The sequence below is a fragment of the Lytechinus variegatus genome, chromosome 9 (assembly GCF_018143015.1).
Source record: "Lytechinus variegatus isolate NC3 chromosome 9, Lvar_3.0, whole genome shotgun sequence".
NCBI classification, from domain to species: Eukaryota; Metazoa; Echinodermata; class Echinoidea; order Temnopleuroida; family Toxopneustidae; genus Lytechinus; species Lytechinus variegatus.
The window spans coordinates 10,715,950-10,731,351 of record NC_054748.1 but is presented as its reverse complement, the minus strand read 5'-3'; the positions used below and the strand labels follow the sequence as shown (position 1 = coordinate 10,731,351).

General features: G+C 38.9%; 1 protein-coding gene across 4 annotated transcripts in view; it reads right to left on the bottom strand.

Annotated features, from left to right (window-relative positions):
• The window catches only part of LOC121421022 (mediator of RNA polymerase II transcription subunit 25-like), a 30,768-nt gene extending 15,366 nt beyond the window's left edge, over positions 1–15,402 (bottom strand). For 2 of the 4 annotated variants that reach the window (XM_041615608.1, XM_041615611.1), the window contains exons 1-8: positions 15,204–15,402; positions 12,297–12,479; positions 10,797–10,970; positions 9,749–9,845; positions 4,219–4,409; positions 2,936–3,004; positions 2,020–2,163; positions 219–356 (exon numbers count right to left, since the gene is read on the bottom strand). In XM_041615608.1, coding sequence (XP_041471542.1) covers positions 219–356; positions 2,020–2,163; positions 2,936–3,004; positions 4,219–4,409; positions 9,749–9,845; positions 10,797–10,970; positions 12,297–12,479; positions 15,204–15,380 — 1,173 coding nt within the window. In that variant the 5' untranslated portion in view covers positions 15,381–15,402. The remainder of the gene's footprint in view (positions 1–218; positions 357–2,019; positions 2,164–2,935; positions 3,005–4,218; positions 4,410–9,748; positions 9,846–10,796; positions 10,971–12,296; positions 12,480–15,203) is intronic. The other 2 variants (XM_041615609.1, XM_041615610.1) reach the window with 2 other exon arrangements.

Genomic DNA, 15,402 nt, shown 5'->3' with positions numbered 1-15,402 from the left:
TTCCTGTAAGAAAAAACGACATTGATAGATGTCCATATTAGGTAAGGTTTATTGGATCAATCGCGAATCTTCGTAAGACGGGGCCCAGATACATGTATATCATGCGCTATGTAAAACCGTACTATTATCATAATAATAATAATAACGCGCCTCGGAATAGAATATTTCTAGATAGATGGCGCTATATAAATGCCTATTACTATTATTATAATCATTACCAAGAACTTGTGAGGGATGACCTGCATGATGAGTTGCTTCGGCCAGTTGTCTGTCTTCAAGTTGGCATCGGGTTGGGCTAAGATATGACAGTTAACTGCTCTCGTTTGCTTCTGCTCGTTGGGCACCGACCGTGATCTCTGAAATCACGATAACAAGGGCGACAATAAGGTCGACGATATTAAGGACAATGGTATTAAGGATAATAAGGATTAAGAGGACAATGAATTGCATGGATTAAGCTGATTATTCTGAGATGTTGAATTATTGTTATAGAGGAACAAACATGGAGTAGTGTTTATATGTGCAGCACTTTGTAACCAAAAGGAAAAGTTGCTATATCAAATACTTGGATTGGATATTATTAATAAAAGATAAAATTAAAAGATTAATTAAAGAAAGCTGTATCCTGTGCTAAGAACATTTTTGAGAAATAAATAAATCAGATCAAATTGGGCACCGAACTTGATTGCTGCCATCAAGATAGTATGGATGGTATTATTCATGAAAGGTAAAGATGGATTTACCCTTTTTTTTTTTACAAATTTCTGTAGAAAGGCGTATCAATCAGTTTACATTGAATTTAATTTTTGAAATTTAGTTATTTAGGCCTGTATTCTAAAGTCGGGTTTAACATAAAGTCAGGTTTAAGTATGGATAGCCAATTGTTACATAAATCACCAACAATAGAGATATATTTCAGCTCATTTGGCTCTCAAATCATTCATAATTGTCTAACAATAGATGATTGTCTTTACCATCGATGAATCAGAAAAGAGCACAGTAAATCTAAAAAAACATACAACTTAATAAAAATTTTGACACTTTTGGCTTCCCGTAATTATAGCACAGAGTTAGACCATGGTCTAAATTAAACCTGACTTCAGAATACAGGCCTTAGAGTTCATGTGAGGCAGAGAAGACACAAGGTGAACCATAAATTTCTTCTATATTATCCACAACACTAACCAAACCTTGAAAATTATATTCTGTGATGTGGAATCTTGCTAGGCTAACAAGCATTATCTTTTTAATTCACATAATGTTGGCAATTTTTAAAGAGAATAATCTGAATTTCAAGGATGTTTTGGATAAATTATTTCAACAAAATATTGTTGTAAAGAAAATTCAGGTACTGACTCATACAAGAGCAAAAAAATGGAAAAACAATCTTTGACTGTCTCTCACAAAAAGTTTTGCACAACAGAAAGAAACAAGTGCATACTCTTCCTGTTGCGATGATCTGTAGAGGTTTTCATGGATATGAATAGTGTACGAAGGCCTACACACATGGGACCGTATTATGATAGCAGGTTTAACTTAAACTCGGGTTTAAAGATGTGGTTTAAGTATGGATAGCCAATTGTTACATAAATCACTAACGGTAGAGATAACATATTTCAGCTCATTTGACTCTCAAATCATTCATAATTGTTTAGGAAGTATAAATAGATAATTGTTTTCACCATCGATGAATCAGGAAAGAGCACAGTGAACATAAGAAACGTTCAACTTAATAAAATAAAATTGATACTTTTGGCTTCCCATACTTAAACAAACCACAACTTTAAACCTGAGTTTAAGTTAAACCTGACTTCAGAACACGGGCCATGGTGTTTTCCACATACTCTCCTGATCATCCTCTTACGTTTGCATGCACTTTTAGCCTGCCTTCATACACAATTTATATCCATAATTGAGAGCAGTAAACTCTCCAAATAAGCAATGACATTAAAATGGTTCGATTACTGACTGTGCATTTCAGTGTTTGAACAAATTCTTAGACTGGTCAAACCAACTTACATCATGCCATTCTAGAGACCCTGTCCAGATGACTTGTTGTGTAGGTTGTTGCTGTTGAGGAGGTCCTCCCGCTACTGCGCCTTGTTGTGGCTTACCAGGCCCAACAGGTTGTGGTATTCTCGTGGCTACTCCTATAGCAGCTCCCTGATGAAAGAATAAAGATGAAAAGCACATCATAAGTTAAATGAATTGCTGAACATTTGACTTTGCTCTGAGTTCTTATTTTTAAATAAGAGCTGCAAGGTTCTATTGGTAACTCGTGAATGTGATATATTGCAAAAAAACAAGGTCTTGAAAAAATGCACCAGAAATTTATTTCTAAAGATTTTTTGTTATTAAGTGATTGGTAACACCATTCAAATTTTAATCCTTCTACAATTGGAGTCTCCAACTGAGAAATTAAATGATTTTGAAACACAGATATCTCGAGTGTCTGGGCAAATTAGATTTTTTTTCCATGGTTATTATTTTCTATCCATATGAACAACATCTATTACAACACACATGAAACTTCAGGATTTATTCAATAAGACCTTTACATGTTAACCAAACAAATGTCTACAACCTGCTGATTTCTGAATTCTGTAATTGCCATGCACTTTGTGAATAGATCATCTGGTGGGTGTTTATAAATTGTCAGTGCTGACAATTTCAGTGAAATCCTTGGTTTTGATTGGCCGAAAGGGACTGTCAAAGAAAGACAACTTGTCAGTGTTGACAACTTTCATGAAATGGTCCCCCGGCTCCATAAGGCAGCAGATTAAGATGTACAACAAATCAATTGGGGAATTTAAGTTCTGTATTGAAGGATGGTGCGGGAGTCTAAGCACTCGAGTTGGTGTTTGAATTGGACATGTATAATATGCTTTGTGCAGGGACCACACCCAGTTCCACTACCCAACAGACTATCGCTTACCGGTTGTTGGGGCATCATGTTCTGTCCTTGCATTGGTCCGGTCGGCTGAGGAATAGGTAGATTGACTCCCTGTGATATAAAGGTGAGAAATTTTAAGTCATTGATACCATTATTCTGAGAAGGGATTATCATTCTTCATCAACATTTTTAGAAACATTATCATTACAATCATCATTACTATCTAAATATTTAAAACTTTACTATCAAATACCACAATCATCATCATACCCACAATCAAAATCATTTTCCTCAACATTCTATTGTGTTCCGTATGAAATTATACCCCTCACTTAATTTGCATTATCATATTGTGTTCATTTTTGTAAAGTCAGATTGTGTTCTTATAGGATTATTTAAATTTACATAAATGATTATTGACACGTTATATCAAAAAAGTTGTGTATTCGCTGATTATCTCTTTATTTGTATGTATAATTAATTTGTCGTAATGGTGTTTTTCACTTTCAGTTCCTTTTTTGTTCTCACTTTACTGAGATATCTTGTATTCTTTTTTCTTTCTAAGCGCTTTGAAACTTTTGTATAAAGCGCTTTATAAATTTTGTATATTATTATTATTAACAGAACCGTCATCACCACCATCACCATATCTAGCATTATGATGATCATTAGATTATCATCGTCATTACCATCATCTACATCATCATCGTCATGCTCCTCCTCCCCCTCCTCATCATCATCCTACTTATCATCATCACAATAACCATCAAATTATGGGAATAACTATTATCAGGCTACCATCACCACCACTATCAGTTTAATCATTTTGAATTTACCTTCATTATTTCCATCACAACAATCCCTATGAATCAAACATATCCTTAATACCACCACCACCATCATCATCAGCATCACCACCACCACCACCACCACAACCACCATCACCATCATCATCATTATCACCACCATCATCATAACCACCATCATCACCATCATCACCATCATCATCATCACCACCACCACCATCATCATCACCACCAACACCACCATCATCATCATCACCACCATCATCACCACATCAACATCATCATCATCATCATTATCACCACCACAACCATCATCATCACCACCATCATCATCATAACCATCATCATCATCATCATCACCACCATCATCATCATCATCACCACATCAACATCATCATCATCATCATTATCACCACCACCACCATCATCATCACCACCATCATCACCATAACCATCATCATCATAATCATCACCACCATCATCACCACCATCATCATCACCACCACCACTACTACTGACCGGATTCTGCTGCTGCCCCATCACGTTCTGTCCAATGCCTGTGGGCTGTGGGATGGCTGGGTTCCCTCCCTGTGGTCCGAAGGTTGGCGGGGTGGCCATACCGCTTCTCTGCTTCTGGGCTGGAGCCGGGGTGACCGGTCCTGATTGCTGAGGTGCATTCTGCTGCTGTGGGAACTGGTTCATATGTTGATCTGTCAATCATGAATAATTAGGCAGTTATTTTCATAGATTCTATACTAAGTCCAGAAAGAGATGGTTAGTGACGTTGTCCAGAATTCAAATCTAAAATCCTCCTAATTCATTCATACTTGACAGGAATTGCCAGCACTTTTATTTATCAAGATATAATAATAATGTAGGATTTGTATAGTGCACATATCCACCTTCCTAGGTGCTCATATAATTACCCCAGCTACATGTAAGCTAGGCTACCGATTCCAGTGCGCACAGCTTTTTGAGGATTTTTTTTCCTACCAGTACCCATTCATCTCACATGGGTTGAGTGCAGCACAATGTGAGTAAATTTCTTGCTAACGGAAAACACGCCATGGCTTAGAATTGAACCCAAGTCCTTCAGATTGAAAGGCGAGAGTCTTAACTACTAGACCACAACACCCCCACACAGATCCCTACAATCTGGCAAAAATGGCAGCATAATAATAATAATAATTTACAGTTCTTGTATAGCGCATATCACATTATGAATGTCTCTATGCGCTTCCAAATGACTTGGATATTATTACCCCAGCTGTAGCTTGGCAGCCGTAATTACTCAGATTACAGCGCACACGCATTTCAAGGAGTAAATTCTTGCCAGGTACCCAGTCACCTCACCTGGGTTGAGTGCAGCACAATGTGGATGAATTTCTTGCTGAAGGAAACTACGCCATGGCTGGGATTTGAACCCATGACCCTCTGTTTCAAAGTCCGGAGACTATTCCACGGGGCCACAACGCTCCACATTTAAAACCAGAAAGAATTCCTGCAAGGTATCTTGTGTTTTGTACCTGGCTGCGATATGCCACCTATGTGAACCGTCTGCTCAGGTACATGTACAGTGCATGACAAACCTTGATCATTTATAGCCTTTTACATGAACATGCAGTCAATGACTAACATTCTGTCTAGAAAATAATATATTGCTTAATATACACTAGGAAAGGATATGGTAAAAATTCTGTTGGAAAACAATTTATCTACTGTCAGCAAATTCAATCCCCCTCCCTTTAAATTCCTCTGTCAAAATGAACTCTTGATGAGAGTTAACCCACATCAGCCCAATATCTCATTCTAGCTCTGCAGAGTCTGATTACCTTGCACCGATGAGCTCCCCAAATAAAGCAAGTCTGTCAGTATCATGGACAGACTCTTTCCCTCATCACAATTAGATTTCTGATTCTGGTCTCCTGGGACAGCAAGTTGACCATCTTGCACTCTGAATGTTTCCTTTTCATTGTCAATCTCGTTCTGGGCTTTTTTGTCAACCACCACGTGGTCATGTCTCTTATCTTGGTCTTGCATGTTTCCAACTCTTGCAAGAGTACCATCTAGTCGACTCAATTTGTCATTTTCACAGACAGATGCATTTTGCAGCATGACGTCTGTGCTCCGGACACTCTGAGCTTCTATTGTGTTGTCATATCTTTTGTTCTGATCTTGCATGTTCCCAACATCTTGTCGACTCAATCCGTCATTTTCCCTCAAGGTCTCATTTGGAAACATGACGTCTGTACTCTGGAAATGTTGAACTTCCATTGTGTCGTCATTGTTCTGGTCTGTGGGGTTACTAATATATTGGACAACATTTTGTCCATTCAAACTGTCATTTTTGCTGGATTCATTTTGAAACTCTGTGCTCTGGACATTTTGAGCTTCCTTTACAGAGTAAAATGTCTCATTCTTGTCTTGTGGGTTACCAGCATTTTGGGTACCATTCTTTCCACTAGATTTTTCATCTTTGCCTACGGAATCATTTGCAAAATCTGTCATCTGTACATTCTGAGCCTGTTCCATGTCATAATTCTGGTCTTGCATGTTTTTATCCTGTTTATGAGTATCAAAAGGCTGACTTGAACTCACATTTCTACTGATTGACTCATTGGGAAACTGCGTGCTCTGGACATTTTGGGCCTGTGCCTCCATCATGCAGTCATATCTCGCAGTCTGGTATCCTGTGCTACCAACATACTGGGCATCATTATGTCCACTCCATCTACCATATTCACTAATTGACTCATTAGTAAAAGGCTGTGCTCTTCCGAAATTTTGGGCTCCCATCATGTTGTCATATCCTTGGTTTTGCCATCCTACATTCCCAAAATGTTGGACATAACGTTCCCCACTGAATCCTTCGCTTTCATTGGCAGGCTGATTCTGCCCCACTGAACCTGATGTCCATGAATGCTGCGCTTCCATCATGCAATCATATCTCTGGTTCTGTCCGAGGTTGCCAGAAGGTCTGCTATAATTTTGTGCGCAGTTTCTTGTACCGGTATCTTTGCTGGTAAAAAATCTATACTCAATAAATTTAAATCGCAAATGCAACAAGTCATTATCCAAACGACGATATTGCTGATACAGATTGTCAATGCGCTTATGTTCCTTGTCTATCAAAGCACTTAATTTAACCTCTACCATTCGCAGAACGTCAAAAATCTTGTCATTCCATTCCTTCAGGAGTGATTCAGCTGTAACCATTGCATCCTTAAGATCGCTTTCAAAGGTTTCTAGAAAATGCAGAGAGGGGGTTTCAGGAGGTGCGGTTGGTTCACCTGAAACGCCACCTGCTTTGGTATCATCATCTTGGTTTCTGCAATGGTCAAGTGGTTCTTCATTTGTAGCCTTGCCTGAGGTATGACTGTCTTCTATGTCTATGACTGGTAACATATCACCGGGTGACTCCCTGTTCACTCTCCCTGGTTCTCTTAGTGCGCAACCAGAAAACAAATCCCCTAGCATTCTGCGAGAACCATTTTCAGGAATGGTATGGTCCAGCGATTCTTCACTTGTTGCATTGCCTGAGGTATCACTGACATCTCTATCCACCTTAGATAACAAGTCTCTTGGTAGTTGAAACAAATCATCATCTGTCATTTTGCGAGAGTTATCTAGGTTACGGTCGAGTGATTTTTCATTAGGAGCCTTGCTTGAGGTATAACTGACATCTACTGGTGTTATATCACTCGATGGTTCTTTTACCTTCACTTCATTCTTGCTTTCAATGTTGTCATTTTTCCTTGGGACAAATCCTTGAAACAAGTCATTACTTGCCATTCTGCAAGAACTATCTTCATGTAGGCTATGGTCCAGTGATTCATTTGGACCATTGCATGAAGTATCACTGATATCTGTACCCATTACTACTGACATACATGTATCAGTACGTGTTTGAAAATATTCTGCAGCCGTTCCATGAGAGCTATGTAGGCTGAGTTCCACTGATTCTTCAATATGTGCCTTGCGTGAGGTATCACTGTCATCAGCATCCATTACTGGTGGTGACATGTCACAAAGTGGTTCATCTTTCACCTTCACTCCATTATTGCTTGCAATGCTGTGTCTTTTCTTTGCGACAAATCCTTGAACCGAATCATCACCGCTCATTCGATGAGATATATCTCCATTATGGTTGAGTGATTCTTCGTTAGTAGCATTGCTTGAGGTATCATTGTCATATGTATCCATTACTGGTGACATATCATTGGTTGGTTCATCTGTCACCTTCACTCCATTGTTTCTTTTCCTTGAGACAAATCCTTGAAGAAGGTCATCACGTGCCATTCGATGAGATCTATCCAGATTATGGTCATGGTCGAGTGATTCTTCATCATGTGCCTTGCTTGAGGTATCACTGTCATCAGCATCCATTACTGGTGGTGACATGTCACTAAGTGGTTCATCTTTCACCTTCACTGCATTATTGCTTGCAATGCTGTGTCTTTTCCTTGAGACGAATCCTTGAACCGAATCATCACCACTCATTCGATGAGATATATCTCCATTATGGTTGATGGATTCTTCGTTGGTAGCATTGCTTGAGGTATCACTGTCATATGTATCCATTACTAGTGGTGACGTGTCACTAAGTGGTTCATCTTTCACCTTCACTCCATTATTGCTTGCAATGCTGTGTCTTTTCCTTGAGACGAATCCTTGAACCGAATCATCACCACTCATTCGATGAGATATATCTCCATTATGGTTGAGCGATTCTTCATTGGTAGTGTTGCTTGAGGAATCACTGTCATTGGCATCACTGAGGGGTTCTTCTTTCACTCTAACTCCATTTTTACTGGCAATGTTGCCACTTTTCCTCGAGATGAACTGACTCATTTTACTCACAGGATAAGATTCCCCACTCACTGCTAGCCGATTCCAAAGTCAATAATGACAAAATGTTGGTTCTTGTTTTATGAAAGATCCATTTCTTCAATCTCTCGTGACAGGGTTAAACACCATAAAAATCATGAGGAATAGTCCAGCAGCTCAAAGTTGTCCACTACACTCCTGATGATCAGCATTCAATTATTATAGGAAAAGTCTCGAGTGCGAGGCTGGCAGTGCAGTCTGATCACTGGACTAACCGTTGAATGCTTCAAATGTTGACATCATTCAAAATGGCCACTAAGACGCTTCTCTGATAAGAATAGTTTAATCATTAAGCCAGTTTCCCCTCTACATGCTATTCAAAACTCTTAAAGATTTTTAAGTAAACCTCCACAGGAAGTTCAGAGATAAAGAAATCAATGAACAAGAAAATCAGTTCCTATCTCTCATCAATGCATAAGTGCTTATGATAAGTGTGCACAATATCCCTACTTCACAGAGAATGTGGGAAATACCACAATGAGGGGTATTCCCCACATTTATGATGGAGAGAGGAAAGGAGACAGAGAGGTAAAAAAGTGAAATAAACACACACACAAACAAAGAAAGAAATGGAGAAGGAGGGAGATTGGGACAGAGAGGGCCAAACAGCAATAAAGAGAGAGAGAGAGAGAGAGGGGGGGGGGGACAGAGGGGTAAAGATAGAGACACACACACGTACATAAAAAGCACTGGCAGATCCAGGAGGGGAGGGCAAAGCCAGCCTGTGCCCCCCCCCCCATAATGTCAAAAGGCCCTGAAAACAGAAGTGTGCCCCCTTCCCTTTTAAAAGAGAAGAACTTTTCTATTTTCAATTTTTGTTTTGCTTATAAATTTTTTTCGTGGATGAAATGTTCTTATTTGTTGTTGAAACTTTATTTTGCTTGTCAAATTTTTTCTGAGAAATAATGTGCCCCCAACCCCTTTGGAAAATCCTGGATCTGCCCCTGATAAAAAGGTATGCGGATTAAAATGATTGCTGGAAAATTAAGGGCTCTGTGACACAAAGGACTACAAACAATTAGTAAATAACAATGGCCAATCAAAGGGATTGATGCATGCTCATTTTCTTCAAAAGACTGACAAGGAGCCAATCAGAAGCAATCTTTTACATAATACAATCAATTGCAATCCTTTGTGTTACATGACTTGGGCAGTGACTAACTTTGCGTATGGGACCTCTGTTTCTCAGCTTCCTTGCTGATCTGTTGAACTGCCATTAGAGCGGCAGAGGGCGCTCTAACACCGGCAGCAGTCGTAGCCTGCAAGAAACACGAAACAGAAATAAGCATTGAAATTATGGTTGGGTCAAAAAAAAAATTATCTGTTAGAGCAGAAAGGGCAAGTGTACCTTTATCATCTGTATATACATTTATTTAATTTTTATTCATTAAATAATAATAGCTGGATTTAGCGCTTTTTGCCTGAGGATACAAAGCGCTTGCTATGTTTACCCCGGCTTTAGCTCGAACTTCTATCACCAACGCTCAGTGCATGCAAGGAATTAATCCTACCAGGTACCCACACACCTAACTTGGGTCGAGTGCAGCACAGTGTGGATAAATTTCTTGCTTAGGAAAACACGCCATGGCTACGATACAAACCCACAACCCTCTGTTTTGACCTATTTAGATGAATGAGGGGGGGGGTAATAAAAAAATCAGTTAGCTGCTGGGTTTTTACAGTTTATGGAAGAAAGTTTCGCGTTTCACATGAGCAAGGCCCGTTACCCCCCCAAAAAAAAAATTATTTCTTTTAAACCAGAACTGGTTATTAATGTTGATTAGAAGTTTTGGATCGCAAGGTTTGTGTTCATTGTTATGAATTAAAGATTTATTGTAACTAGGGGAAGTTCCATTGACAGTATGAAAGACCAAAGAAAGGATTTTGAAGACTCTTTGTGTTGTCTAGTGGTTCTGACTGTTTTCTTTCAATCTGAGGGGCGTGAGTTCAATTCCAAGCTGTGGCGTGTTTCCTTCAGCAAGAAATTTACCAACTTCATACTGCAAATGATTTGAAAGCCAAGCGAGCTGAAATATGATATCTCTATTGTTAGTGAAGATTGGCTATCCATACTTAAACCACAACTTTAAACCTTAGTTTAAGTTAAACCCGACTTCTATAAGTGCATGTACTAGTTTTTCTGTTGCTGAGCAAGTGATACATTTTCCTACGAAGACAAGTAGGTCTGAATGGAATTTGAAGGAACTTACCGATGACATGTTGTGGAATAAGGGTTGTGAGCTGGTGATAGTGACATTGGGTTGGTTCATTCCTGGACCTCCCATTGGAGACGGTACAGACGTGTTCCCTTGTGACATCATATGAGGAAGAGTAGTGCCCTTTGGACCTACGGGTTGCTGCTGCTGCTGCTGCTGCTGCTGTTGCTGTAAGAGAAAAGGAGATTATGATGATGAAAATGATGATGGCTTAACCCTTTAAACCTTGAAATACTGAAACCAGTCATGACCCACACCTTGATCTAATAGCATGTTTCGACCTCAAAAGAAAAAACAACCCCTGATTCAAAACCCAGACAGACATCTTCCCCCGCTTGGAGCCAGCCCGGCCCGCTGAAGTTGTTAAGAGTCTTGTAAACCTAGTCTACAGAAAAAATATCTCATCTTTAGTGTTTCTATTATCATCGAAATCACTGCTTAGACTAGTAAAATTCATCAATGCACGTAGCTTCCCATTGTCAGCAGGTGACTCTGCACATATCATGTACAACAGTTAACGCACAATCTAATTTATTAATAACAGGAAGCGCCAAGAAACACCCAGTGGTCTAATATTTGCCTCATTGTGGCCCAGTTGAAGAAATAAAGTGCAACATGAAAATCCACCCAATCAGAATTGTGTACTGACGATTTCTTCCAGCATTTGATATTTTGTGATACATTGTAAATTCTTTGCAATTTGATGGATCAGCAGTGTGTACCTATAATACCAGGGAGTGTTTCACAAAGATTTATTTACGACTTAGAGTCGCACTTAAAGATAAATGAAAGTAGTTGCATTTAACACTAATTAATTGTCACTATATCATCGAGGATCTAGATCTGGGACAGTTGCATAAACTAAACTTTGTGAAATCTTGAAATCTACACTGAAAAATGTTCACACAGAAGATCACCAACACAGATAAGCGCACGTGGGACAGTGTATTAATATTGCTTTGAATGTCGGCCTGACGCTTGACCCGAATACCGGGCTTATTTGCTAATTTCTCAGCAATTACACAATTTCTTCCAAAATCATTTGGCACATGTTTTTTATTCATACAAACAGACACTTTGGTGGTTATTTCATTGGATTCTGCACAAACTCATTTTGAGATCATGACCACAACTGGCATTCATCTTTAAATGCAGACATGTATGCAACGCGCAATGTTATTGACCAATACGCAGTAGGGCACGTCCTCTTGGCACGATCTGACGAATGAGGTCAAGCCTTTTATACTGCATGCAACTAGGCATTTAAGTGCGACTCCAAGTCATTCTTAAATCATTGTCAAACACCCTCAAAGGTCTGAAGACTTACAATTGCAACTTTGCCATTATTGTACCCCGTATAGAAACCTTGATGGTGCTTGGCTGCTGAGACCTGTTTCCATGGTAGTTACCATAATGGCAAGCAAAGTATAATATTTTTAACTTTTTATGAAATAGCCCTCTGGTATAGGCCAAAAGACAACTTTGTTTACATACCCTCTGTTGTTGTGACTGGAACATCCCCTTCGTTTGTGCAGGAGTAGGAGTTTGTTGCTGCTGCTGTTGTTGCTGTTGCTGCTGCTGTTGTTGTTTCAGATGTTGTTGCTGTTGCTTCAACTGGAAGATGCGTTGTAATTGCTCAGGAGTGAACTGCCTTGAGAGATCTTTGCTACCTGGGAGCTACAGATATATGTCCAAATTACAAAAATCAACATAATTATAAGGATAGCTTGTTGGGTGTATTTTCTAAATGTAACCCATCACCTAATTAAACCAGGTGATCGCTGTGCAAGGAAGGCCTCAGCGAATGAAAGAATTCAGTAGTCAACCGGGTAATACAGTAGAGAGTGTAGCTGTAATATTAGATTGTTTCTATCCAAAGGGTTAACAACCTTTTGAGGAAACCAAAACCCAAGGAAGTAGTAATGAGAGGAGCAATTAAAAACAACTTTCACAAAAACTGGAATGTTATAAAATTAAGTTTTGCAACACTTTTGATAGGGGTCCTCAAAATGGCAACATGCTTCAAAATGGCTGATTTTGTGGACAACTCTCTATTTGATTATTTTTTGTTTTGTTAATATTAACCAGTGACTTCTGAGACCTGTAAATCCCATGGACATTCACATGGACCAACTGGTTCAAGGGGCAATGGGCTCGTTCATAATGTCAAGTCTGTTTATAGTCAGTTCAAGGCCCTACTCAAAACCTACCTGTTTAATAGATGATTTACAGAGAGTTGGTCCGTCAATTAGAGGTGAACACAAGTTTTGATTATTAGTATTAGTTGTGTCATCTTTTTAGAATAATTTTTCCCCAAGTATAAACCATAGACAGAACACAGTGCACCTAGAAACTCCCGTAGTAAAGCATTTTATAAAAATTATATATGTATTATTATCATTACCATTATTATTTCATTATCATCGTGTGTGTGTGTATTTGAGTTTTGTCAGACGTGTGTCAATCAGATATGATTATTTACGTCTGGGACCGACCTTTAACGTCACCATCTGAAAGACGTGACCAGGGCTCGAACCTCGAACCTCTGCATCAATTTGTAACTTCCCCACAGCTTGGATTACAGGCGCACGCCACAACGCCCATCATTATTATCAAGATATTGACTTTTAAAATCTGCGCAGTGACCAAAGGCTTCCAGTTGGCAACCGCCTACATGTAACCAATTGACAGTTGAATTCTGCCATTCACATTGAATTTGAATTAGGATTACCCAGTTCCAGTAGGCAAAGGGCAATAAAAGCAACAGAAAAAAGATGTAGATAAGGCTTGCTGTGCCATATTAGAGAAAATTACTTTTTATACACCAACTAAAACACATCAAAGATCTTCACTGGAAGAATGTGATCAATTTAACACCATAACATCAAACTAAAACAAACAGCCAAACTTACAATTTCTCCAGATATTTGACAGGATTTGAAAGACATAGCTGATTAATCCTAGTTTGCAGATTATATCCAATGATTAAAATGACAACTGAGTACATGTAGTTGATTTCAACTGTCTAGCCCAATTCTTAATCACAACTAAAACCAAAACTACAAAAAGGCAAACTAATATCCAAATAAATTCAAGCAGGTATGCAAGAGATATTAATAGACATATCAGTAATAAAATCACTTAGGAATGAGTATTGCATAGTTATGTGGCACAAACAGGATGTCCAGCGTACTGAATATAATAATACACTCGGGAAGAAATGTACATTAGGGGAATTCCCTATTCAATGAAATGATAGAGAGGTGAACATATGTTACTTTTGGAAAACCTACTAACAAGCATTGCACAATGTGGAGAGTATTTCATGAAGTCCAGGGTCCCGTAACACATAGGTTAGTAATTGATCGTACGCTTGATTTTCATGATTGGTTGTACATTGTAGTCTCAATGGAATCAATCATAGAAAAATGTTCTACGATCATTGCTAAGCTTTGTATTACAGGCCCCTGGCCTTGTTATAGTGATTTTCACTGCTAAATAGGTCCTCAACCAATTAGATGACAGTATCTTGGAAACCTAATACAGCCATCAGTGAGAATTACTGACAAATTGGTTTATGAAATACCCCCCCTGCAATAGAACAAAAACTTGCAATGCGATAAAAGTGTGACATGCTAAATGACAATACCAGTGCACTTGCAAGACCATTACCGGGTAAATACTTTTTAAGTACCGGTACATGTACACGGGACGTACAACACCTACTTTGCAAAATTTACGACTAAAATGAAAGATATACATGTACACAAATTCCTTGTATGGTAACATAATGAAGAAAATCAAACTGCATAAAACTGTGAATGTGCAAAAGTATGGTAAACCACAAGAAGAAGGAAGCGAATAGAGCCCCACATTTGAAAGATTTTTCAATGCAAATCCCATGTGGTTCTTCCCTGATTTAATCATCAAAGTCTGTGTTCTATGGTGAGGTATGATAAAGCAATTTATGTTAATTGTCAAACTACTAGAAAAACAAAAACATCCCTTTCTAATTTCTATGCAGATAGAGTTGGCAAATATATATTGAACACTTACATGTATAACAGATTGGATTCACCAATTTTCCACATATGCACAGTTATGTTATACACTGTAAACTGGATTTCGCTTTGTTTTTCAGGAATTTCAAGGAATTTTTCTCAGTCCAAGTTGTTTGGCCAGAAAAAAGGTGTTTTCCATGAAATAGTACAAATTCCATGTTTGGCCTGAATTCTGTAATTTTTCTGTGTTGTAGACAATATGGGACTCCACCATTTTATTTCTACAATATGAAGTGTAAATTAACCTGTTAAATACTGAATTCCATGATTCCCATAGGCTTTGTACCTACTAATCATCTGGTTCCAGTGGGCGACGGGTTAAGAGACTGATTAATCTTACCTGGCCAGTGCCTTTAGCTGGTGGTTGTGCGGGAGTTACTGGGGTCTGCTGTGGCTGTGGTGTTGGTGTCTGCGACTGTTGCTGTTGTGGTTGCTGCTGTGGCTGTGGGGTTGCCTGTTGCTGGGCAGGTGGTGGGGAGAACAATGGCTGCTGACTGGGGCTGGGGACCGCACCCATTTGTCCTCCAGGGGTGCTAGAT